Consider the following 23,306-nt stretch of genomic DNA (forward strand, 5'->3'; position numbering starts at 1 on the left):
CACAGGCTCTGATTATGCCCGTACGTGTGTGTGTGTGTATTGTACTCTATTATGTGTAGTCTTGTGGCTGAGTGTGATGTCTCAGTTCCAGAGGGTGGTGCAGCTGGTGTCTCAGAAGGCATGGAGGATCAGAGACCTCTTCAGCGCTGTCATCCAGTTCTGTAAGCTCTATCAGGAAGAGGAGGATGGAGGCAGCTCTCTGTCCAGCCTGTTTGACTGGCTACTGGAGACCCACTAGGCACTGCCAACAACCTCCATCTACACAAACACACACACACACACACCAGCCAATGTCCTCAACTGTGTACCCCCCATGCATCAAACCCCACCATCAAGCCTAGTGTTTCCCAGCACACGGCATGCGAATCATGAAAAACTCCTAGCCTGGTAGCCAGATTTGTTTGTACTTTAGCCAATTCCTCTTTCATTAAATGTGATGTAAGCCATGACAAGGAACGCTAGAAGTTTTGGCTAAAGCATCAACAGGTCTGGCTACTAGAATAGAAACCCTTTCCTGGTCCCAGATTAGTTTTTGCTGTCTTGCCAACTCCTATGGTCAATGGACAACGAGGAGTAGAAGATTTGGCTGAAGCACAAACAGGTAAGGCTTCCAGACTAAAAACCACACCACACCCATGATATTATACACACCCTCTTATAGGACTGGCTATGGGACTGAGGACTTTGATTGGGTTGCAGTGAGCAGACATGTCTCCCTTTAATAAGACAAGCATGTTTCTCATTTTCTGATGCACGATCCCTAGTTAGACGAACCCAAGAAAAACCCAGCATCAGTTTGGGATGTAGGCCTTATTTATTTAGTACAAACAAATCAGCCATCTGAGATTCTAGCCTGCAGATTTTTGATTCCTTTAGTTGTTAATTATCCTATACATTACGTTTTCACGATCGGATGTGTTCTTTTATAAATTATGTATTTATTACACATAAACACACACACAACAAACAACAAGGCACCAATAGAAGACTGTACCCCATTCCCTCAACCAATCAAACTCAAAAAGAAACCAGATTATGTTTTAATGTACAGTAGCTATCTTGAAGAGACTGTCAGACAGCAGCCATCATTCCAGTTGGGCTTTGCTGACTGCGACATAGGTATGCACTACTATGCTTAACAGTTGCCCAGAGCCTGTATTCACAAAGCGTCTCAGAGCAGGACTGCTGATCTAGGATCAGATCCCCCGCCTGTCCTGGTAATCATACCAAACTCATCCTATATCAGCCCTCCTAATCTGAGATGCTTTGTGAACACGGACCCAGATGAACATAGTTGTCGTTTACGTCAGCCAACATTGTCTACTTCTGTTGTAACTTTGTTACGGCTTAAGTTATCTGTCATTCTTCATGTTATCTGTCGTTCTTATGTAAGTTATCTGTATGTAAGTTATCTGTCGTTCTTCATGTTCTTTGAGAATTGTTTATTTTGGATAGCTGTATATATTGTAGATTCTTGAACTGCTGCAACTTGGGGTAGAAAGACTGCTCTCTCTCATTTCATTTTTACTACTTTCAGAAAGACAGAGAAGGTTTGTAATGTCTAATTTGTACGTGAATCTGGTTTGTCAGGTTTTATCTGCATAGTGGTACTATAGTGTTAAGTCGTCGGCATTAAAAAGCACACAATTCAACTCTGTTGCTGTAGAAACTGAATGTATCTTTATCTTTTGAGATCAATAAATTCATGTAATATGTGAGCATGAATAGTCTTTATTGAGGAAAAGAGGGGTACAGAAAACATTATTCCGACCAGCCAATTCTCCAATGAACACACAAATAAACACTGATTATCAACACTGAACATGACAGAGGACCAAAGTGACCAGTCCAGGTCAAATCCTAACTGGTGAATGCAGGCTGCAAAGCCCTATAGGCCCTGCTCAAAAGTAGTGCACTTAATAGGGATTGGGTGCCATTTGGGACACATCCACAGCGCTAAACTGTCTGTCTAGACAGTGCTAGATAGTAAAATGGCAGTGGGACTAAATTCATTCACCAAAGCTATCCGGTCTACTGAATCTTACTCCACAACAACTAGGAGGTTAGATGTCACATACGTTGGGTCAGTGATAACTTCCAGGAAGGGCATCTTCAAACAGGGCATCTTCTTGTTGGGGGATGGACAGATGGCCTTCCCCTCCTCACACACCCTACTGACCATAGGACGGGTCAGCGCCAGATGCGACAGGTGTTGTCTTTGCTGCCTGCAGCAGAAAGAAGACAGGTGGATGAATAGGAGGCAGAAGCTCACCGCACCCAGCTGTGGTCTGTTCATTTCAACCTTGATAAAGCGTTTGTGAGTGGAGAAAAAATAATACTTGTTTGGCTGTGAAGAGGTTGCTGTGGCGTCTTTGCATTTTAACTAGATATGATTATATAGAGGGCAGGGTTGGGCTCAATTCCATTTAAGGCAATTCAGGAAGTAAACTGAAATTCCAATTCCAATTTTTCTCAATGCCAACTCAATGCTGAATTGAAATGGAATTGACCCCAGCCCTGATAGAGGGTACATATTACCTGTGATGATGGTGTCACCCTCGTAGTTGAAGGCGGAGGAGAAGATCTCGTCCGTGTGTCCCTCCAAGACCTGCAGACAGACGCTAGACTGGACATCCCACAGGCGAGCCGTCTTGTCAGCGCTGGCTGTCAGAACTCTACTGCCCTGAGGGTTAAAACAGATCTGCAAGAGAGAAGAAGGGGATGTGGAAATTTACATAACAGTGTTTGTGTGTTATGAGAGTGAAAAGGAGTGAATGGCTGGATGGAGTGTGCACTGATGAGGAAGTGTGCAAGAGGAGATAGGAACCACCAAATGAGCAGAGCATGGGGAACTTTCAGCACGTCAGCACTATATTCTTAAAAGGCTATTAACTGTAAATGGAGCTCTGTTAAATGGCCAGGCATTTCCTATGGAGGAATGGTTCCAATGGAACAGATAGACGGACTTCAGAGAGATCTACAAGCACACAGTGAGGTGAAGAAATGAATATGGGGCTGGGATGATTAAATGATGCTGGCTCTGCATTGTCTAAAAGTAAAGTGTGTTTTTATTAAAAGCCTCACGCTGCAGGGTGATGAATGTTTAAGGATGAGCAGCCCTCAGACAGGAAATGGAAATAGAACTCTGGGAGAGGGTGACACTGACAGAGCTCAGAGGAGAGCAAGAGAAAAGGAGCACAAAGAGGAGAGAGAGAAGGGGGGAGCAAAGAGGAACGAGGGGGAGTATGGAGGAGAGAGAGAAGGGGGGAGCAAAGAGGAACGAGAGGGAGCATGGAGGAGAGAGAGAAGGGGGGAGCAAAGAGGAACGAGGGGGAGCATGGAGGAGAGAGAGAAGGGGGGAGCAAAGAGGAACGAGGGGGAGCATGAAGGAGAGAGAGAAGGGGGGAGCAAAGATGAACGAGGGGGAGCATGAGGGAGAGAGAGGAGGGAGCAAAGAGGAACGAGGGGGAGCATGAGGGAGAGAGAGGAGGGAGCAAAGAGGAACGAGGGGGAGCATGGAGGAGAGAGAGAAGGGGGGAGCAAAGAGGAACGAGGGGGGAGCATGGAGGAGAGAGAGAAGGGGGGAGCAAAGAGGAACGAGGGGGGAGCATGGAGGAGAGAGAGAAGGGGGGAGCAAAGATGAACGAGGGGGAGCATGAGGGAGAGAGAGGAGGGAGCAAAGAGGAACGAGGGGGAGCATGAGGGAGAGAGAGGAGGGAGCAAAGAGGAACGAGGGGGAGCATGGAGGAGAGAGAGAAGGGGGGAGCAAAGAGGAATGAGGGGGAGCATGGAGGAGAGAGAGAAGGGGGGAGCAAAGAGGAACGAGGGGGAGAATGGAGGAGAGAGAGAGAGGAGTGCACAGAGGTGTAACATTTTTAGAAATGAGGATACGAGGGAAGAGAGTAGTGAAAAGAGAGAGGAAAAAGAGAAGAGAAAGAGAAGGATGATGCAGAAGAAGATGGAGTAACTGAATGGTCATAAGTAGACCCACATGGATTCTGTTGAGATGATTCAACTCCATATCAATGACTATTTTACATTATTTCCTGCATTTTTAATCAACAAAACAATTAATTTATGTTTTTAGCAGCATTTGGTTCTATGACATTCATTCTACAGATATTATTTTCATTTAATGGCCCAGTGCAGTAAGAAACGTATATGTATTTCCACACTATGAGGTTGGAATAATACTGTGAAATTGTGAAAAGGATGATAATGCCCTTTTAGTGTAAGAGCTGTTTGAAAAGAGCGGCTGAAATTTCAGCCTGTTTTGGTGGGATGGAGTTTTGGCCTGCCTGGTGACATCACCAGACAGTCAATTAGTTAACAGACCAATAAGAAAGAGAGTTCCAAACCTCTGTCAATAACAGCTAATTTTCAGTTTTCCCCTCCCCACTCAGACCACTTCCCAGTCAGTCCTAGCAAAATTATTGCTTGAGAAATTGCTCTTTGCTAAGAATTTTTGATCATTTTAATTGAAAACAATCACAGTAAGGTACTTAATTGTTACCCAGAAATGATTTGATATTGAAATAAAAACGGTTGCATTGGACCTTTAAGAAAAAGTCAGCTTCTGCCTATTCAATCTGGCCCCTCTTAATGAGAGGAAGAAAGCAACAATGAAGAGTGGGGGAGAGGGAGATGGAGGGACGACAGTGGAAATTAGAATGAAAGTAAAAACAGGGACCGACAGAGACAGAAATAGTGGGAGAGAGTGATGAAAAAAGAGATTGACAGAGTGGTTAAGAGGCGGAGGGAGGGGAGAGAGGTGTCCTGTTAGGGGGAGATTAGTGTCATAATCCTGTGAAATCATCCTCATCCAGCCTATTACTGAAGCTGGGCCCTGATGGCTTTCAGTAAACAGACACAAGACAGGCAGTCCAATGAGGCAGCCTGTGGGGGAAATGCGACCCGAGTTTAGCGCACTTAAATGGAACATAATTATCTTTTTATGCACTTTTCTTCCTACGCAAATTCTGACCTTGAATTTAAGCATGAGAATAATATGCTATTCAACCCCTATTCGTTGGGGCTGGAGGTGTCTGCAGATACGCCGTATTCTGACCTTGACTCCCTCATAGTTTCACCATCTTCACACGCTATGAAATTATGAAGAAGGTCGAGCAACCTGTTGTTTTAGATATATTTTACCTTATGATCGTTGGAGCCAAATGTAAAACTAGTCATATAGCAGAAAACTAAAGCATTTCAACATATTGGCAGGTTGCCTAGCGGTTAAGAGCGTTGGGCCAGTAACCGAAAGGTTGATGGTTCAATTCCTCTAGCCGACTAGGTGAAAGATCTGTAGATATATCCTTGAGCAAGGCACTATCACTAATCGTTCCTGTAAGTCGCTCTGGATAAGAGTGTCTACTAAATGTATATTAACTTTTATGAAGTTTATGAAATGCTGGCCTTATAACTTGGAGACCTTATGAGTTCTAGAATGTTTTAATTATATGCCCAGACTTTTCACTGTATTTTTTTAAAACAATTTGTTTCATGTTAAATATTAGCCACTATTGGTAGCCACCGTCAGTTATACCCACATACACTGACTTTAAATGTTAGTTTCCTTACATTTAGCATCATTCCATTACGTCATTCGTTTACCTTTCTTTCATCTGTCACGTTAGTATGGTTGTTCCTGAGGATCGCTAGCAATAATGGATCATATTAGGGTACCGGATTACAAGTTGAGCACTAATTTGGTACATGTAAACCTATTTGAATCATTATGCAACGCAGACCATATGTAGCTGTTTAAACATGGAGCACGCTTCACAACGACTGGACTGTTGTCATCACAGTTCCATGATTAGTGAGGATTATTAGGGTAGATTTATAGATTTAAAGATTATTATTCTGGATGAATCAAACAACTGTATTTTTGATACACCAATATATTTTGTGCATAAAGGCTCTCCAAAGCTGTTTTTTTTTTATTATTCATAAATACTTTCCTAACCCTTAATAATATACAAGATCAGAGTATTTTTCAATCTACCAATTGTTGCTGAAAAGGAGACGAATATGCACGTATTTACATGGCTTTCTTTCATTGATCCATAATATTCTGAACCATTCTCTCCATATATTCTAGTGAATCTGTCAATACATTTCTAGTAAAAAGGTACAAGGGGATGGATTTAGATAAATGTACTGAAAATCCTATTGAATGAAAACTCCACGAGAAAAACGGTTGGCAAGGAAGTGGGAGGGTTTTCAGCTATTTAATAAAATATTAACCACGCCTGCAAAGCCCATTACGCATCTGCATAAGGTAAGTCTGAATACAAACTATTGAGAAGTGCGTAGGAAAGATGTACATTTCCTATGTCTGAATCGGGCCCCTAGTGGCTGTGGCTCCAAGCGACAAACACGCACACATACACACACAACATGCAGGCACATACATACTAACAAAGACGTACACACACACACGTACACTGGCAGAACTGTCAAATGGCAGAGCCTGATAAGATCACACACACATTTAGGACAGCTGGGTCACCTACAACACAGGCCCAGGTCACATGTGGCTCTATACAGCCGTGGTTAATACAGTTACACAGTGAGCAGGGACAGACTATGTCATGGTGTTTTGTTAATAAAACAACCAAGGTGTGACATTAAAGGGCTCAAGGGGTGACATTACAGGGAACTGAGACAAGATCATATGAAAAGTGCCAATCAAATGAGACTACCAGGGGAAGGGGGAATCACAGTCGCTAGGCAGAAAAACTCGGGGAGTGAGACTTTAACAGGGCTGCTTTGAATCAGAGCATAGGTAGACCAGGAATCAGCCTATACACAGACAAGGAATCAGCCTATAGGTAGACCAGGAATCAGCCTATACACAGACAAGGAATCAGCCTATAGGTAGACCAGGAATCAGCCTATACACAGACAAGGAATCAGCCTATAGGTAGACCAGGAATCAGCCTATACACAGACAAGGAATCAGCCTATAGGTAGACCAGGAATCAGCCTATACACAGACAAGGAATCAGCCTATAGGTAGACCAGGAATAAACCTATAGGTAGACCAGGAATCAGCCTATAGGTAGACCAGGAATAAACCTATAGGTAGACCAGGAATAAACCTATAGGTAGACCAGGAATAAACCTATAGGTAGACCAGGAATAAACCTATAGGTAGACCAGGAATCAGCCTATAGGTAGACCAGGAATCAGCCTATAGGTAGACCAGGAATCAGCCTATAGGTAGACCAGGAATAAACCTATAGGTAGACCAGGAATCAGCCTATAGGTAGACCAGGAATCAGCCTATAGGTAGACCAGGAATAAACCTATAGGTAGACCAGGAATCAGCCTATAGGTAGACCAGGAATCAGCCTATAGGTAGACCAGGAATAAACCTATAGGTAGACCAGGAATCAGCCTATAGGTAGACCAGGAATCAGCCTATAGGTAGACCAGGAATAAACCTATAGGTAGACCAGGAATCAGCCTATAGGTAGACCAGGAATAAACCTATAGGTAGACCAGGAATCAGCCTATAGGTAGACCAGGAATCAGCCTATAGGTAGACCAGGAATCAGCCTATAGGTAGACCAGGAATCAGCCTATAGGTAGACCAGGAATCAGCCGGTTGGTAGACCAGGAATCAGCCTGTTGGTAGACCAGGAATGAGCCTATAGGTAGACCAGGAATCAGCCTATAGGTAGACCAGGAATCAGCCTGTTGGTAGACCAGGAATCAGCCTGTAGGTAGACCAGGAATCAGCCTGTTGGTAGACCAGGAATCAGCCTGTAGGTCGACCAGGAAGATGAGCCCGGATGTTTCTGGAACACTCGGGCCTGAGGGACACACACCTTCAGTCACGTTTCTCTCTGTCATCGTCAAGACGTGGTTGACCTAAAAACTGTAACAGGAGGTAGAAACATCCCCCCGGCAAGCGGACTGCCGTCCTCATCCCTCCTGTCCAGTCCTGTACCCTTGTGAGTCTGACGGATGCTCCGAGGCAGACAAAAGAGACAGCGAGAGAGGGGCCATTTTGGGTCCTGCCTGAACCATTACCTGTCTCAGTGACTCACCTTGGAGATCTCTCCCTCGTGGCCCTCCAGTCTGGAGATGCACTGGTAGCTGGCGGCGCTGTACACTCTCGCTGTGCCTAAGAGTCAGGGGGAAATATTGATTTCTCAAATAATCCAGTGTTATTGCTTGAGCGAAGATGACGTTGAACCTTAAAATAAAAGGAATTAAATAGAGCTGGCCTGGTTAGTCATACACCATAGTTGCCGGAACTGTGCTCGAAAGGACAATGTGAAAAATAAATATTCAAGCCACCACAGTACGATTTGGGTTGGCATGATAGTGTGAAATAGGGGTACTGGGCTGGGTACAGTACGGATAGTTGTTCAGTGCCTGCGACATTGTTCAATCCAGGAACTTTGTATTGACAATCATGGAAATAGCAGAGAGGTCGAGGTACCCACGTATTTAAATAGAACACCATTAGTATGATAAGTATCTCTGTGGTCGTACCATCAGCCGAGGCGGTGGCTATGAGTTGACCCGTGTAGTCGAAACACACATCCAGCACCTCGTCTTCATGGCCTGCTAGTGTGGACATACACTTCCCACTCGCTGACTCCCACACCTGGGGAAGCATAGACACACACATGTTCCGGTACACACACACATAAGGACACAAACACACAGATGCACACACATAAGCATACACGGGCACACACATGCGCGCACATACACGTTCCCAAACAAACACAGACACAGTCACACACAGTCACACACACAATGTCAAAATGTCAAATGTTAATTAATCTATTTTTAAAAGCCTTTTACAAAAACAACCAGCTTGGTTAGCGCTCTAACGACACAATGGTTGTGTTTTCCCCTCTTCACAATCTCCTCTTTAGGAATGCAGCCACGTGAATAATTCACACAACTACCCAGAGAGCATGACTCATCTTGGAATAATTAAAGGATTTAATGTTCCTTTTTAAATGATGCAGAGCTTAAAAGAGATAGGAGTCTCTACCAGAGAGAGAGAGAGAGAGAGCGATGATAGGAGAAGTGACATAATGTGAGATGGGATGTGAGAGAGGATGTGAGAGCTCACCCTACAGCTTTTGTCCATGGAGCCGGTGATGATGAGGGAGCAGTCCCAGTTGAACTGAACACTGCTGATCTCCCCTCTGTGTCCCCTCAGTGTGTGGACACGCCTGGTAGAATGATAGGAGGCCGTTAATGGTGGTTAGACTCGGACACAAACACACACACATGGATGGACACGCAAACACACACACACACACACACACACACACACACACACACACACACACACAAACACTTGGGCTCTCACCTCCCAGATGGAACATCCCACAGAGAAACAGTGTGGTCAAAGGATCCAGTGACTAGCTGGTCACCCACTGTGTTAAATGACAAGGAGATGATCTCTGCTGAGTGGCCCTGAGAGAGGAAGGAGAGAGAGAGGGAGGAGAGAAAGGAGGGAGGGAGGGAGGGATGGAGAAGAAAGAGAGAGGGAGAAAGAGACAGTGAACAAAAAAATAAACATGAAAGAGAGGAGAGAATTCGATTCGTTACACTTGCAGAGTTAACAAAAGTACAGTCAAGTAAATGAGCTATTCTTTCTCCTTTGAAAAAGCTCAATTGCATATTTTCATCCAATTCAGTTTGAGGAACACATTTGCCTTTTTGTGCTCAAGTCACAATATTCACCAGCATGACTAATGTCGGAATAATTGAAGAAGGAGGGGTAGAGAGGTGGGCTAGAGAGGAGCACACAGAATCCCCCTTCTGGAACACACAGCCACCCAGCTTGCCCACGTGAAGAAACAAATGGCTGCCTGTCCTGTAGTTGAGTATGTAGATAGATAGATTACCTTATGAATGTACAGTCACAGCTGCATACACACATATGATGGGAGGATAGAACACACAGTAAGCAGGGTGACTGCTGGACCAACACATCATGAATAATCATATTAAAAAATGAATGGATGAATGCACATAAATGACTGAATTAAGTCATTAAAGAATGGATGTGGACTTGGATGGTTGTGAGTGTGTGGAGATGAGAGGAAGGGAGAGAAGAGAGAGAAAGAGAGAGAGATGAGAAAAAGAGAGCGAGAGCTAACTCACTGTCAGTGTAGCCACCTCCTCTCCAGTCTGGACGTCCCATAGCTTGGCCGTAGTGTCCATGCTCCCCGTGGCCACCAAGGTACTTTGAGGGTTAAATGCCAAACACACCTGGTCGGCACAGAAAACAGTGTTAGCTGCCACTCACATAGAAAATCTGATTCGAAGCTCACTGCATCCTATTTATACTGAAAGACAAGTCCAATTTCTCAGAAAGTCCTATCTCTAGATTAGAAAGTCCCTCGTACTATTTCCGCAGTGTGTCCTCGGAAGGTGTGGAAACATTTGCCCGTCTCTGCACTCCACAGCCTGCAGGTCTTATCAAAGGACCCAGTGGCAATCTTGTCCCTGGATTAAAGAGGATAAATAAACGGAAGATTTGAGATAGGAAAAATGCTTTATTTTAACCACCAACAACTCTTTCCCTTGGCCTTAAGTGTAAGACAACGGAGGAACATAGGTCCCATAGAGCTTAATGCCTATCCTAAGAGTCTCAGAGTCGGAGTACTGATCTAGGATCAGTTTTGCCTTTTAGATCATAATGAATCAGATTATATGGACGGGGGGTCCCCAGATCCAGATCAGCACTTCTACTTGAGACAATTTATGAATACAGGTCCTGGTGTTTTTAAACCTGGGGTAGAGTGACAGGAAGGTGGTTACCCGTAGGGGTTGTTGAAGGCGATGGCGTACACCACGTTCCTGTGGCCCTCCAGTGTATGCAGCTCCTCGCCTGACGCTGTGTCCCATATTTTACATGTCCTGTCATAGCTCCCAGTTATGAAACTGCAGAGAGAGAGGGAGAGATAGAGAGACACAGAGAGAGGGAGAGATAGCGAGAGGGGGGAGAGAGAGGGAGAAACAGAGAAAGAGAGAGAGAAAAGGATAAAGAAAGAGAGAGATAAGAGACAGAGTGTAAAAAGAGAGATCTGTTTACCTCTCCTACACCCCAGAAAGACAAACACCTGGGGTTCTCTGCACATCTCCATGCAGTGCAGATAAACTTACCTCGACCCTGATTTATTGAAGGCAACGTTCGTCAGTGGCAGTATGTGTGCCTGCAGCGCCTGCAAGGGAGAAGGGAGGAGGACTTTTTTTTTTTTTACTCTGAGTCAGTTTACTTGACTGCATTAATTCAATTTACATCTATACGTTTGACTGTGTAATATCCATACATAATACATCTGGCTTTGATGTGCTAAGGAAGAGTCCTGTTATTCTAGAATTCTTATAGAATTCCCACCCCCTGCTGCCATCTAGGGTTCAAATTAGGAATTACAGTATGGCTGTACTGTTTACACAAGGCACTGGCAGTGTGGTCATGCCTGTTAATGGCCGTCTATGGCTGCATCCCAATTATTCACCCTTTTCCCAAAGTGTGCACTTGGACACAAGAGTGGACGATCAGGAGCCAGACAATGACAGTATCATTAAGAAGAGAGCCTAATGAAAATAAATAGGTAGCTCAGAAAGATGGAAGCTGTATTTGACCTTGAAGAGGTAGAACCTGCGGTTGTCCTGCTGACCCAGTTTCTCCTGCAGTCTGACGATCAAGAGTTTGACTTGGTCGACGCGTGATGCTGTGATTAGTGGCTCCGATTTCCTGATCTCTGATATTAACTCCTCGGTGTCTGTCCTGTATGGATAGAGACGTGTCAGAGTGATGCATCATGGTCGTTGAAAAAAGGGGAATAGACGTCATACTGTATTGCAGGATCAGTGATGAAGTTCTGAAGAACTAGTGGGTGTGTTTTTCTACCTGTATCATCATCATCATCATCCTCATACTACACCAGCACTAGTATAATCAATGGCATCCATACAGAGCAGCCAACTCTCCCGCATTGGCATTGAGACACACGCATTTGACCCTCCTCTTATATCTCCTGCATTGAAAACTACAGCTTTTATTTTTCTAATTAGTCATCGGATTACATTTTCAACTGTGCTCCAAATTGTTTTGAAATCAGAGCATCTGCGCCTACAATTTAACATCACGAGCAGAACCTCTATCATTGCCCTGTCTTGCCACAGCACCGTAAACCGCGTCACATTGAAGCATATGATTGGTATAGTTATGTGAGGGATCAGGGGGATTGGATGCATGTTTTAAAGAAACGCCCCTCAAGACTAGAGTGGAGCTGAATGGAGAAAGTCTCTTCGCTGAGTTTATAAAACTGTAAAAAGAGCAGCACGGTAGCACTGTTTAATGTAAAATGTTGTCAACAAAATTAGGTTACTGTTACTCCCGTCCATGAATCTATTGCAGAATGTAGCCTTTTGACAGCATGTACTAAAGTCGATTTAATCCACACTTGCTTTAGCCCCCTCGTTTGGTGATTTGCTTTTAGGCTGTGACAATGAAAAGAAGGCAGCAGACAGACCTACAGTGTGTTTTAGCAGGGAAGTTTGGTAGGGTGACCTTTTGTAACTATAAAAATAATTTTGTCAAACAGATTGTGAACCCAAAAGTGCATGTTTGATTCTAGAGTGGGAAAATAAATAGAAACATAATTTGGTTAGGGTGTAGGGGCAGATTTATGTCGTCTTGTCTTCAGATTTTATTATCAATTTACTTTATTTTGTCTGATCAGTGGAACAATTCTCATTCTTAACAATTAGCTAAAATATAGGGTAATTACTGTGCTTGTCAGCAAGAACACTACTTATTCCCCAAATGTATTTTATTATTCCACTTCCTCCCAATTTTGCCAGTGTAATCACATATTTGAAATCTGATATGCCTACTTGTGTCTTTGAAAATGAATTATTTTCTTCCAGCCCTATTTTAAAGGGATGGTTCACCCAAATTACAAAATGTTTGTGCCCTTACCTTGAAAGCAGTCTATGGACAAGGAGACTGCAATCTATGATTTGGTTACCCACTGCCATCGACCATTAATATTTACATTTCCTGTGCAGAGCATTGGTGTAGTGGTAACACTCCCAGGTACGTGTCCCTGCTACCAACCTTCCCACTGTTTATAGCATTTAATTACTGTCTGAATTAAGTGTCAAACCACCTAAAAAAATATTGGCATACTTTAAATGTCATCCCCCCAAAAATATTAAAGTAACAAAGGAGTCGAATTTTGAGTGTTCATTTAATGTTCAAAGCATCCTCAATACACCTGACCTGTGTTTTTTGTGGGGGGGTTTTCACCCTGGTCATAGGCCTGTCATGTCAAAATACGTAGAATTGCAGGAAATTTGCTTTAAACCAGTACAATTTTCCTGATGGAGGACCGCCAGTCCACCCTCTAGGGGTTGTGCCAGGGGGCAATGAAATTCACATAGCAAATCAACCTCCAAGCGTTCTTAAAAAGTTGGCAGCCCTGTACATATCATGATCACGAAACACAGCATCTCATTCTTAAACATGAATTGTACTATTGTCTACCCACTCTGGAGACAAATCCAACAGATCAATGGATTTAGTCTTCAGAGCTCCTCCTTTCTCATATTCCAGGATGATACCTGTGAACAAAAGGCATCAATTCAATATTCGAAACAAGACCAAGTGTGAGATACAAGTTACTTTAGGCCTACTTGTAACTTCAACTGGCATCAACTTGTGCATCATGCATTAAATTGCTGTAACAGCTAACTGGTCTGGCTAGAACAGAGACCTAGCTCTGCTCTTGGCTACCCTAGCCAGCTAACTCTAGGTCAGAACAGCACTAAAGTTGCAGTGTAGTTGCACAAAACGCTACAAATAATTTGCTAGCTGCTTGTCCAAACATTCCTTAGTATCTTAATTATAAAGCATCTTAGTATCATCAAAAACATGTTTATTACCTGGTGGATAATATCTGAGAAGGAATCGTTTGAGTTTCATTTCGCTTCTACAGCAGAAATCCCTTGTCAACAAAGCGTTGTTATGGCGACAGACTAGTTAGAGCGCGGCCAAGACGCATGCGCAGATGGACTGAAACGCACAACTCAGCCACAACTAACCTGTTCAAAAAAGACAGAACTTGTTCCATAACTGTGCACAAAAAAAATTAATAACATGTACATAAAGTCAACAGCAGAGACTTGAAAAACTTGTAAAAATCTGTGTCATGATAACTGAGGCTGACATAAGCTTTCATTTTATCATCAGTGGGACTATTTCCCAAGAGCTCAAAGTCTCCCTCATATAAACTTGCATTTGCAGTTATGCACATGTAGTTCATAGATACAGACTAAATTCATACATTTATTTCCCCGACAAGGATCTACAGCTGCTTACTGCCAACAGACACCATTGGTACACAGGACTCAGACCAAGAGGTCTTGCACATGAGAGGGGCAGAAGGAGTAGGCTACCAGGATGGGTTGCTGGACCAAGCTAAAGTCCACTGGCTGGGTGTTTCCCACAGCCATGCTGTCGCTCTATGGGTTCTTCGCTAACTGCAGACCAGCTGAGCCCTTCCTAACACCATACCTTATTGGACCATACAAGAACATCTCGGAGGAAGTGGTAAAGTAACCAGCAGCAGAGAGCTGTATGCTACACATTATCCGTTTTGATGGGATTTGTTAACAAGGCTGTGATAAGAAAGTAAATGATGCACACTATAATGATAGAAGGAAATACACTACATGACCAAAAGTATGTGGACACCTGTTCGTCGAACATTCATTCCAAAATCAGGGCATTAATATGGAGTTGGTCCCCCCTTTGCTGCTACAACAGTCTCCACGCTTCGGGGAAGGCTTTCCACTAGATGTTGGAACATTGCTGCAGGGACTTGCTTCCATATAGCCACAAGAGCATTAGTGAGGTCGGCCACTGATGTTGGGCAATTAGGCCTGGCTCGCAGTCGGCGTTACAATTCATCCCAAAGGTGTTCGATGAGGTTGAGGTCAGGACTCTGTGCAGGCCAGTCAAGTTCTTCGACACCGATCTCGACAACCTATTTCTGTATGGACCTCGCTTTGTGCACGGGGGCATTGTCATGCTGAAACAGGAAAGGGCCTTCCCCAAAAAGTTGGAAGCACAGAATCGTCTAGAATGTCATTGTATTAAATAAAGATTTTTCTTCACTGGAACTAAAGGGTTTAGCCCGAACCATGAATAACAGCCCCAGACCATTGTTCCTCCTCCACCAAACTTTACAGTTGGCACTATGCATTGGGGCAGGTAGCGTTCGCCTGGCATCCTCCAAACCCAGATTTGTCCGTCGGATTGCCAGATGGTGAGGCGTGATTCATCACTCCAGAGAACGCGTTTCCACTGCTCCAGAGTCCAATGGCGGCGAGCTTTACACCACTCCAGCTGACACTTGGCATTGCACATGGTGATCTTAGGCTTGTGTGCGGCTGCTCGGTCATTGAAACCCATTTCATGAAGCTCCCAACGAAACAAGTATTGTGCTGACGTTGCTTCCAGAGGCAGTTTGGAACTCGGTAGTGAGTGTTGCAACCGAGGACAGACGATTTTAACACGCTTCATCACTCTTCGGTCCCATTCTGTGAGCTTGTGTGGCCTACTACTTCGCGGCCGTTTTGCTCCTAGACGTTTCCATTTCACAATAACAGCACTTACAGTTGACCGGGGCAGCTCTAGCAGGGCAGAAATTTGAACACTTGTTGGAAAGGTGGCATCCTATGACGGTGCCACATTAAAAGGCCATCTTCAGTAAGGCCATTCTACAGCCAATATTTGTCTATGGACCAATTGTGGCGCAGTGGTCTAAGGCACTGCATCGCAGTGCTAGCTGTGCCACTAGAGATCCTGGTTCGAATCCAGGCTCTGTCGTAGCCGGCCGCGACCAGGAGACCCATGGGGCGGTGCACAATTGGTCCAGGGTTGGGGAGGGAATGGCCGGCAGGGATGTAGCTCAGTTGGTAGAGCATGGCATTTGCAACGCCAGGGTTGTGGGTTCGATTCCAGTATAAAAAATAAAAATGTATGCACTCACTAACTGTAAGTCGCTCTGGATAAGAGTGTCTGCTAAAATGGAGATTGCATGGCTGTGTGCTCGATTTTATACACCTGTCAGCAACGGGTGTGGCTGAAATAGCAGAATCCAGTCATTTGAAGGGGTGTCCACATACTTTTGTATATATAGTGTATATGCTACTGTATACAGTGGGCTATGTTATTTTTTTGCTTCATACAGAGGATCGGTAGGACTATTCAGTATCCCTGTGGATATTGACTAGATCTAACGATAAATGAATCACTCCTCTCCCTGTGCCTCCTCAGGTGACCAACTACCTGTTCCCCATCTGGACGTACTCCTATCTGGCCGTCCTCTTCCCCGTCTTCCTGCTGACAGACTTCCTGAGGTACAAGCCGGTGATCGTGGTCCAGGGCCTCTTCCTGGTCACCAACTATGTCCTGCTATGCTTTGCCCCCGGCCTGACCGCCATGACCTTCCTGCAGTTCAACTATGCCGTGGTGACCTCCACGGAGGTGGCCTACTTCTCCTACATCTACAGCGTGATCCCTCCAGAGAGGTACCAGCGGGCCACCGGCTACCTCCGCAGTGCCATGCTGACAGGTTCCACCCTAGGGGCCACTCTAGGCCAGTTGCTGGTCTCCCTGGCAGGGCTGGACTACTTCTACCTCAACGCCATCTCCCTGGGGATCCTCAGTGTTGCGTTCCTCATCTCCATCTGGCTACCCATGCCCCAGCAGGGGATGTTCTTCAGGGGGGAGAAGGCTGTCCTGGACCTGAGCGCCAAGGGCCAGGTGGGGGAGGAGGCGAGTGCAGTGGAGGAGGCACAGGAGGCAGAGGAGGCCATGGAGGATGGTGCTGGGTCGGATAAGACCCAGGGTGACGGGGGTAGTACTGGCTGGTGCAGCCTGCATAATGTGGTCTATGCTGGCAGGCTGCTCTGGAGCAGCTTCAGAGAGTCCTACTCCTCTAGGAAGCTGGTCTACTGGTCTCTGTGGTGGGCTCTAGCCACGGCCGGCTACGGCCAGGTGTTCAACTACATCCAGCTGATGTGGGACCACATAGAGCCATCCAGCACCTCCTCTGTCTACAATGGAGGGGTCGAGGCCATCTGTGCAGTTGTAGGTAAGACAGTCTCAGGACTGTGTGTGTGTGTGTGTGTGTGTTCAGTGGAGTAGCTGTGCTTTGGGGTTTACCGGTTGGTGAATTTTACAATGCTAATATTTTTTTTTATTACTGAATAAAAATAGACTAGTAAAATTCAAAAATGTCCAGGACACAGCTGAATGTTGGTCTCACAATCTGATTTATATGTGGTCCATGATTAAATGGGTAATGTGTTTTGATTGGCTTAAGGCAAAGTAGTTCCATGGTCATCTTCGCTTTGGTCCAAGTTGGGCTCTGCACACAGAGAAGAGTAATTGCTTTAATTAAGGTGATAGCTTGGTTAACGATTTCTCTGATTATTGCTGATAGCTTGGGTTTGAGAGATAGTGACTTATCGTAACAAGTCAATCTGACTCTGGGGAAGTAGATAAAGGGCCTCATTGCCAAAATCCTGAAGTATCCCTTTAATTAAATCAAAGCCCTGTCCTTGATCCTATGTGTTCAGGGATAGAGACGTTATACTGTCCTGATAAATGATGGTAGAAACACTTCTGCCCCTAGGAATACGATCAGGGTTCTGTTCGAATTCTTCAAATTTCGCATCCGTCCTTGCTTGGGGTAACCACTGATCTGATATGACTGGATCTTCAACATCTTGAAGAACGATCTGGCCTTAATGGCCATGTACTCTTATAATCTCCACTCGACACAGCCAGAAGATGAGTGGCCACCCCTCAGAGCCTGGTTCCTCTCTAGGTTTCTTCTTAGGTTCCTGCCTTTCTAGGGAGTTTTTCCTAGCCACCGTGCTTCTACATCTGCCTTGCTTGCTCTTTGTGGTTTTAGGCTGGGTTTCTATATAAGCACTTTGTGACAATTGCTGATGTAAAAAGGGCTTTATAAATGCATTTGATTGATTGATTGATTGATGAAAGCCATGTATTGAATCATATGCTTTAACCCAGCAATTGCTTCAATGAAGGGAGGATGCAGTTTACAAGTATTTAAACAGTTTACAAGTATTTACTCAGGATCTAAAAAGGAAATAATTCACTGTTGTTGTCCCATCCCTGTCCTATAGGTGCAGCGGCAGCCTTCTGTGTGGGTCATGTGAAGGTGACCTGGGATGTCTGGGGGGAGCTGTCACTGGGGGTGTTCTCTGCGGTGGGGGCAGGGGCCGTGTTTTTGATTGGGCTCAACAGCAACATTTGGGCAAGCTATGCTGGCTACGTCATCTTCAAGGCCTCCTACATACTGCTGATCACCATCACTACGTAAGTGCTGAATACTCTCTAGGCCATACTTCAATGAGCTCTGATATATTTATTTAATATACCTTCCATGCATCCCATAGACATTCATCAGAACCGCATAATGAAAATATTCAGTACAAAGTGTTATTTGTTTTGTCCTTACAGATTCCAGATTGCATCCAACCTCTCCATGGCGTGCTATGCTCTAACGTTCGGAGTCAACACTTTTGTCGCCCTCTTGCTGCAGACCATTCTCACAGCCATCGTTGTTGATGAAACTGCACTGGGGCTAGACATTGTCACACAGGTATGGTTGCACAATCCAGAGCTAGAAAGGCCAAATACCCATTCCTTTAACTGATCACTGCACAAGTTACCAAAAGTGAAGAGAGAGTGACATGTGGTGGATAATTATTACTACATTATTACTGTTCTTGACCCCTCTATTCAAACCAACGTTTAATTTCCCTTTCTCCAGTTCATCATCTATGGCAGCTACTATGCAGCAATATCTGTGCTTTTCCTGATCCGAGGGATGTACACAGCCTGTGCACACCACTGCAGGCCTTAGCAGGCAATGGACCAGGACCAGGAGCAGAAAGAAGATCCCAAAGTGGAGATGCCCTCCTCAGACCGGTTCTGTTCTGACCACAGACAATAGACTATCAGAGACTGAGGGGGGCAAGGAGTCTTCAAGGGTTCACCCTAAAATTGAATTTCATGGTATTACATGTATTTATAATCAAAATAAAACAAATGTTGTGTAAGCATTGTTTTGTCCAACTTCTCTTTAAGTCATCCAAAAGATAAGGTGTGTTCAATTGATAGGCATGGCCATGTTAAATATGCATTGTCTATCTAGCGTTTTAGTTATTGCATACATTTATTGAGCAGGTTATTGATTGACAGACTGAGCTCACTGATTTCACAAACAAACCGAGGTGACTTCCGTATGGGGACTAGACAGGATTACGAGTAGTGTGAGAGAGAGCAGACTAACCTGAGCAGGTAAAGCGATAAACGTGCTTTTCGTATAAAGTATAAAAACTTGTGTGGGTGATAGTACTGGCTATCGCTGTTTGTGGATCTGTAAGGATGGAGGCTGTGAAGCGGTGGAGGGCAGGATGGGGCTATCCCACCACTCTGCTGTGCGTCTATGGGTTCTTCAGTACTGTGAAACCTCTCGTACCCTTCATCTACCCTTACCTGACTGGCCCAGACAAAAACCTGACGATGGAACAGGTACAGTAGACTACAGGACAAACATTTCAATGCATTGTCTTCATACTCTTATATTCTCTTAAGAGGAGTGTATCGATTTCTTGAATTTTGTATCCGTGCCTTTTCAACTTTATCAGTAATGAAACCATGTATATGACCAATTTATTACCTACCAGATTGATAAAGAAAAGGAAAAGCAAGGGAGAAAATGCTCTTGAAACCAGGGGTGTATCCAGTGAAGGGAAATGTTCAGAACAAAACAATGTAATAAACAGAGTGGACACGATTCTTGATTCTATGACAATCATTTCTGTTCTACACAATACTGTAGCGAATCAGGAGGTAGTCCCAACCCAGGCTTTAACCTTAAACCCAGGACCTTACGACTGTCAACCCAACACTTTATTTGTTATCCCAAGAGATCCAAACCTCTTGATGAGGTTGCTAGGTGTTGCATTGTGCTCGCTACACTACCCACTTCATGCTGTAAATTCCTCGCACTTGCCCCCATGTTTTTGATGGCCGCAACTGATGTAGTGAGGTCAGGAAGTAGTCCGGACCACGGTTTGAACTTGTGACCTTGCGGCTGTCAACCCAACACCTTAGCCTTTACGGCAAGAGATCTGAACCTCTTGATGAGGTCGCTGCGTTGCTCGCTAGGTGTTGGGTTAAGGTCGCTACAATCAATACATTATCTATCTGAATGTTCTGCAATGTTGCAACCTCCCAAACAGACAGCAGTGTTGCACTCTAACGCAGGTGACCAACGAGATCTACCCTGTGTGGACATACTCCTACCTGGCTGTGATGGTGCCAGTCTTTCTGCTCACCGATTGGCTGCGCTACAAGCCCGTCATGGTGTTTCAGTGCATCAACCTCTTCATAACCTGGGCGATGATGCTATTGGTGCAGGAGGTGGCAGCCTTTAAGGCGATGCAGTTCTTCTACGGCGTGAAGTCGGCCTGTGAGGTGGCCTACTTCTCATACATCTATAGCATAGTGGACCTGAAATACTACCGCAAGGCTACATCCTACTGCCGTAGTGTACAGCTGCTAGGCTACACGGTGGGCTCTGTGCTGGGACAGCTGCTGGTCAGTTTCAACCTCATGTCCTACAACAACATCCTGGTACTTTCCCTGGTGTTGATCTCCATTGCCCTGGTGACTTCCCTCTTCCTGCCCATGCCACAGAGAAGCATGTTCTTCCATCTGAGTCAAAGTGAACCACCACAGACCCCAGAAGGAGGGGACAGGTGTGCAGGTAATGTGTCCACTGAGGGGCCAGTGAGGGCTAGGGGCTGTAGCCAGGTATTCCTGCTGCTGTGGAGAGACTTTCTCCAGTGCTACTCCACCAGGGCACTGCTGTACTGGTCAGTGTGGTGGGTACTGGCCACCTGCGGCTACAACCTGGCAATTACCTATGTACAGGTGTTGTGGAAGCACATACAGCCATCCCAGAAAGTCACAGTCTACAACGGAGGGGTGGAAGCTGTGTCCAACCTGTTCGGTGAGTAGTAAAGCACCAACTATTGGAATACACATGACCATTGGGTATTTGTAGATGTTTGTCTGGCATTAATAATCAATCATCATCAACAGTCAATCTGCAGTCATACTACTAACATGTATTTACTTCATGGTAAGTTTATCACATCATGTGTGTGACTTACAGGTGCAGCGACAGCCTATGGCATTGGTTTCATCCAGGTGGACTGGGCCCAGTGGGGAGAGTTGTTCCTGGGCTCCTTCTCTGGCCTGGGTGCTGCAGCCCTGTTCATCATGACCTTCACTGACAACATCTGGGTCTGCTATGCCGGCTATGTTGCCTTTAAGGGCCTCTACATGCTGCTTATCACATTTGCCATGTGAGTTTGTGAATTACTGCCATTAGAAAAATGTAGGTGCCAAACTTGAATGATTATTTAGCAAGAACAAACGTGATCATTTCCTCCCAGGTTCCAAATTGCTACTGACCTCTCTATGGAGAGATATGCACTGATCTTTGGAGCAAACAACTTTGGGTCTTTGATCCTTCAGACTATCATCACTTCCATTGTGGTGGATGGCAGGGGGCTTGGCTTGGGCATCATCCCACAGGTGAGTTAAAGGTTCAAGTGTCAAAAACCCTACAAACCATTAGATCACAACCCTTCCATGACAACCCCCAGCGGTGCAATTTCATCCAACAATGTCATTATCCATTATTGATTTATTTATTTCATGTAATGGACATACACAAAATAGCCCTAATTGGTGAAGTGAAATGAAAAAAATAACTTGTTTCTAAAAAGTCTAAAAAATAAATAACGGAAAAGTGGTGTGTGCATATGTATTCACCCCCTTTACTATGAAGCCCCTAAATAAGATCTGGTGCAACCAATTACCATTAGAAGTCACATAATTAGTTAAATAAAGTCCACCTGTGTGCAATCTAAGTGTCACATGATCTGTCACATGATCTCAGTATATATACACATCTGTTCTGAAAGGCCCCAGAGTCTGCAACACCATTAAGCAAGGGGCACCACAAAGACCAAGGAGCTCTCCAAACAGGTCAGGGACAAAGTTGTGGAGAAGTACAGATCAGGGTTGGGTTATAAAATAATATCAGAAACTTTGAACATCCCACGGAGCACCATTAAATCCATTATTGAAAAATGGAAAGAATATGGCACCACAACAAACCTGCCAAGAGAGGGCCGCCCACCAAAACTCACAGACCAGGCAAGGAGGGCATCAATCAGTGAGGCAACAAAGAGACCAAAGATAACCCTGAAGGAGCTGCAAAGCTCCACAGCGGAGATTGGAGTATCTGTCCATAGGACCACTTTAAGAAAAAAGCCATTCCTTAAAGAAAAAATAAATAGTTATAAAATATATATTTTGCATCTTCAAAGTGGTAGGCATGTTGTGTAAATCAAATGATACAAACCCCCCAAAAAATCAATTTTAATTCCAGGTTGTAAGGCAACAAAATAGGAAAAATGCCAAGGGGGGTGAATACTTTTGCAAGCCACTGTACCTGGACTTTTGCCTTGGATGTTATGAACTGTCCTAGGTGTTTGTCCAAAAAAACAGCGTTAAATATCTGGCTCATTCAAAACATTGTTTTATTATTTTTTATCTCAACTGTGTAACTGAAAAATAAGCTTAATGCTTTTCCACTCTTTCTTGCAGTTCATCATTTATGGAAGCTACTTCTCAGCCATCGCTGTCATTTTTTTCCTGAGGGGTGTGTACACGATTATGAGAGTGCGGCAAAGCCACAGAGACTCCACCACTGCAGAGGAGCCTCCAAGTCCAACCCTGTGTTCACCACTGCAAGGTTGAACATGCAGTGGACCAAAAAGAAGAACCCAAAGTAAAAGTGTTTTCATCTGACCGGTTCTGACCACAGACATTAATCTGTCCAAAACTGAGGGGGGCAAGGTGTCTCACCAAACTTTTACTTTAAAAGCTAATGTCATGGTGCTCTGTGTACTTGTATTTATAATTAAAATAAAATTCATGTTCCTCGGTGTACAAATCACTGACAATCTGAAATGGTCCACCCACACAGACAGTGTGGTGAAGAAGGCGCAACAGTGCCTTTTCAACCTCAGGAGGTTGAAGAAATTTGGCTTGGCACCTAAGACCTTCATAAACTTCTACAGATGCACCATTGAGAACATCCTGTCGGTCTGTATGC

At 44.6% G+C, this 23,306-nt stretch overlaps 4 protein-coding genes across 6 annotated transcripts in view; 3 read left to right on the top strand and 1 right to left on the bottom strand.

The window, feature by feature from the left end:
* LOC121567558 (A-kinase anchor protein SPHKAP-like) overlaps positions 1-1,718 on the top strand; it is a 186,129-nt gene extending 184,411 nt beyond the window's left edge. For all 3 annotated transcript variants that reach the window (XM_045217761.1, XM_041877700.2, XM_045217767.1), the window contains one exon: positions 86-1,718. In XM_045217761.1, coding sequence (XP_045073696.1) covers positions 86-238 — 153 coding nt within the window. In that variant the 3' untranslated portion in view covers positions 239-1,718. The remainder of the gene's footprint in view (positions 1-85) is intronic.
* On the bottom strand, positions 1,714-14,028 carry daw1 (dynein assembly factor with WDR repeat domains 1). The gene is made up of 13 exons (XM_041877701.2): positions 13,948-14,028; positions 13,554-13,626; positions 11,641-11,785; positions 11,158-11,216; positions 10,813-10,935; positions 10,398-10,497; positions 10,153-10,260; positions 9,353-9,459; positions 9,110-9,212; positions 8,515-8,629; positions 8,064-8,140; positions 2,539-2,701; positions 1,714-2,225 (listed from the first exon to the last, which is right to left on the bottom strand). The coding sequence occupies exons 1-13, from the start codon at positions 13,985-13,987 to the stop codon at positions 2,191-2,193; spliced, it is 1,248 nt and encodes a 415-aa protein (XP_041733635.1). The 5' UTR covers positions 13,988-14,028; the 3' UTR covers positions 1,714-2,190.
* Positions 14,029-14,364: 336 nt separating this feature from the next.
* Positions 14,365-19,160, top strand: slc19a3b (solute carrier family 19 member 3b). Its single transcript, XM_041878841.1, has 5 exons — positions 14,365-14,614; positions 16,346-17,165; positions 18,226-18,418; positions 18,563-18,704; positions 18,876-19,160. The coding sequence occupies exons 1-5, from the start codon at positions 14,465-14,467 to the stop codon at positions 18,966-18,968; spliced, it is 1,398 nt and encodes a 465-aa protein (XP_041734775.1). The 5' UTR covers positions 14,365-14,464; the 3' UTR covers positions 18,969-19,160.
* A 211-nt stretch (positions 19,161-19,371) lies between these two features.
* On the top strand, positions 19,372-23,129 carry LOC121568282 (thiamine transporter 1-like). The gene is made up of 5 exons (XM_041878842.1): positions 19,372-19,639; positions 20,378-21,125; positions 21,291-21,483; positions 21,574-21,715; positions 22,796-23,129. The coding sequence occupies exons 1-5, from the start codon at positions 19,493-19,495 to the stop codon at positions 22,946-22,948; spliced, it is 1,383 nt and encodes a 460-aa protein (XP_041734776.1). The 5' UTR covers positions 19,372-19,492; the 3' UTR covers positions 22,949-23,129.
* Positions 23,130-23,306: the final 177 nt, after the last annotated feature.

The sequence above is a fragment of the Coregonus clupeaformis genome, chromosome 6 (genome assembly GCF_020615455.1).
Source record: "Coregonus clupeaformis isolate EN_2021a chromosome 6, ASM2061545v1, whole genome shotgun sequence".
Taxonomy (NCBI): Eukaryota; Metazoa; Chordata; class Actinopteri; order Salmoniformes; family Salmonidae; genus Coregonus; species Coregonus clupeaformis.

Bases quoted from the DNA above. Each gene is read 5' to 3' on its own strand.
- daw1 (XM_041877701.2), bottom strand. From the start codon at position 13,987: ATGAAACTCAAACGATTCCTTCTCAGATATTATCCACCAG. The intron at 8,141-8,514 runs GTACGACCACAG...CCTGACTCTTAG, and splicing joins AGCCACCGCCTCGGCTGATG to GCACAGCGAGAGTGTACAGC. The intron at 2,226-2,538 runs GTAATATGTACC...TTTCTGCTGCAG, and splicing joins GGGTGACACCATCATCACAG to GCAGCAAAGACAACACCTGT.
- slc19a3b (XM_041878841.1), top strand. From the start codon at position 14,465: ATGGGTTGCTGGACCAAGCTAAAGTCCACTGGCTGGGTGTTTCCCACA. The intron at 14,615-16,345 runs GTAAAGTAACCA...GTGCCTCCTCAG, and splicing joins AGAACATCTCGGAGGAAGTG to GTGACCAACTACCTGTTCCC. The intron at 17,166-18,225 runs GTAAGACAGTCT...CCTGTCCTATAG, and splicing joins GGCCATCTGTGCAGTTGTAG to GTGCAGCGGCAGCCTTCTGT.
- LOC121568282 (XM_041878842.1), top strand. From the start codon at position 19,493: ATGGAGGCTGTGAAGCGGTGGAGGGCAGGATGGGGCTATCCCACCACT. The intron at 21,484-21,573 runs GTGAGTTTGTGA...ATTTCCTCCCAG, and splicing joins CTGCTTATCACATTTGCCAT to GTTCCAAATTGCTACTGACC. The intron at 21,716-22,795 runs GTGAGTTAAAGG...TCTTTCTTGCAG, and splicing joins GCTTGGGCATCATCCCACAG to TTCATCATTTATGGAAGCTA.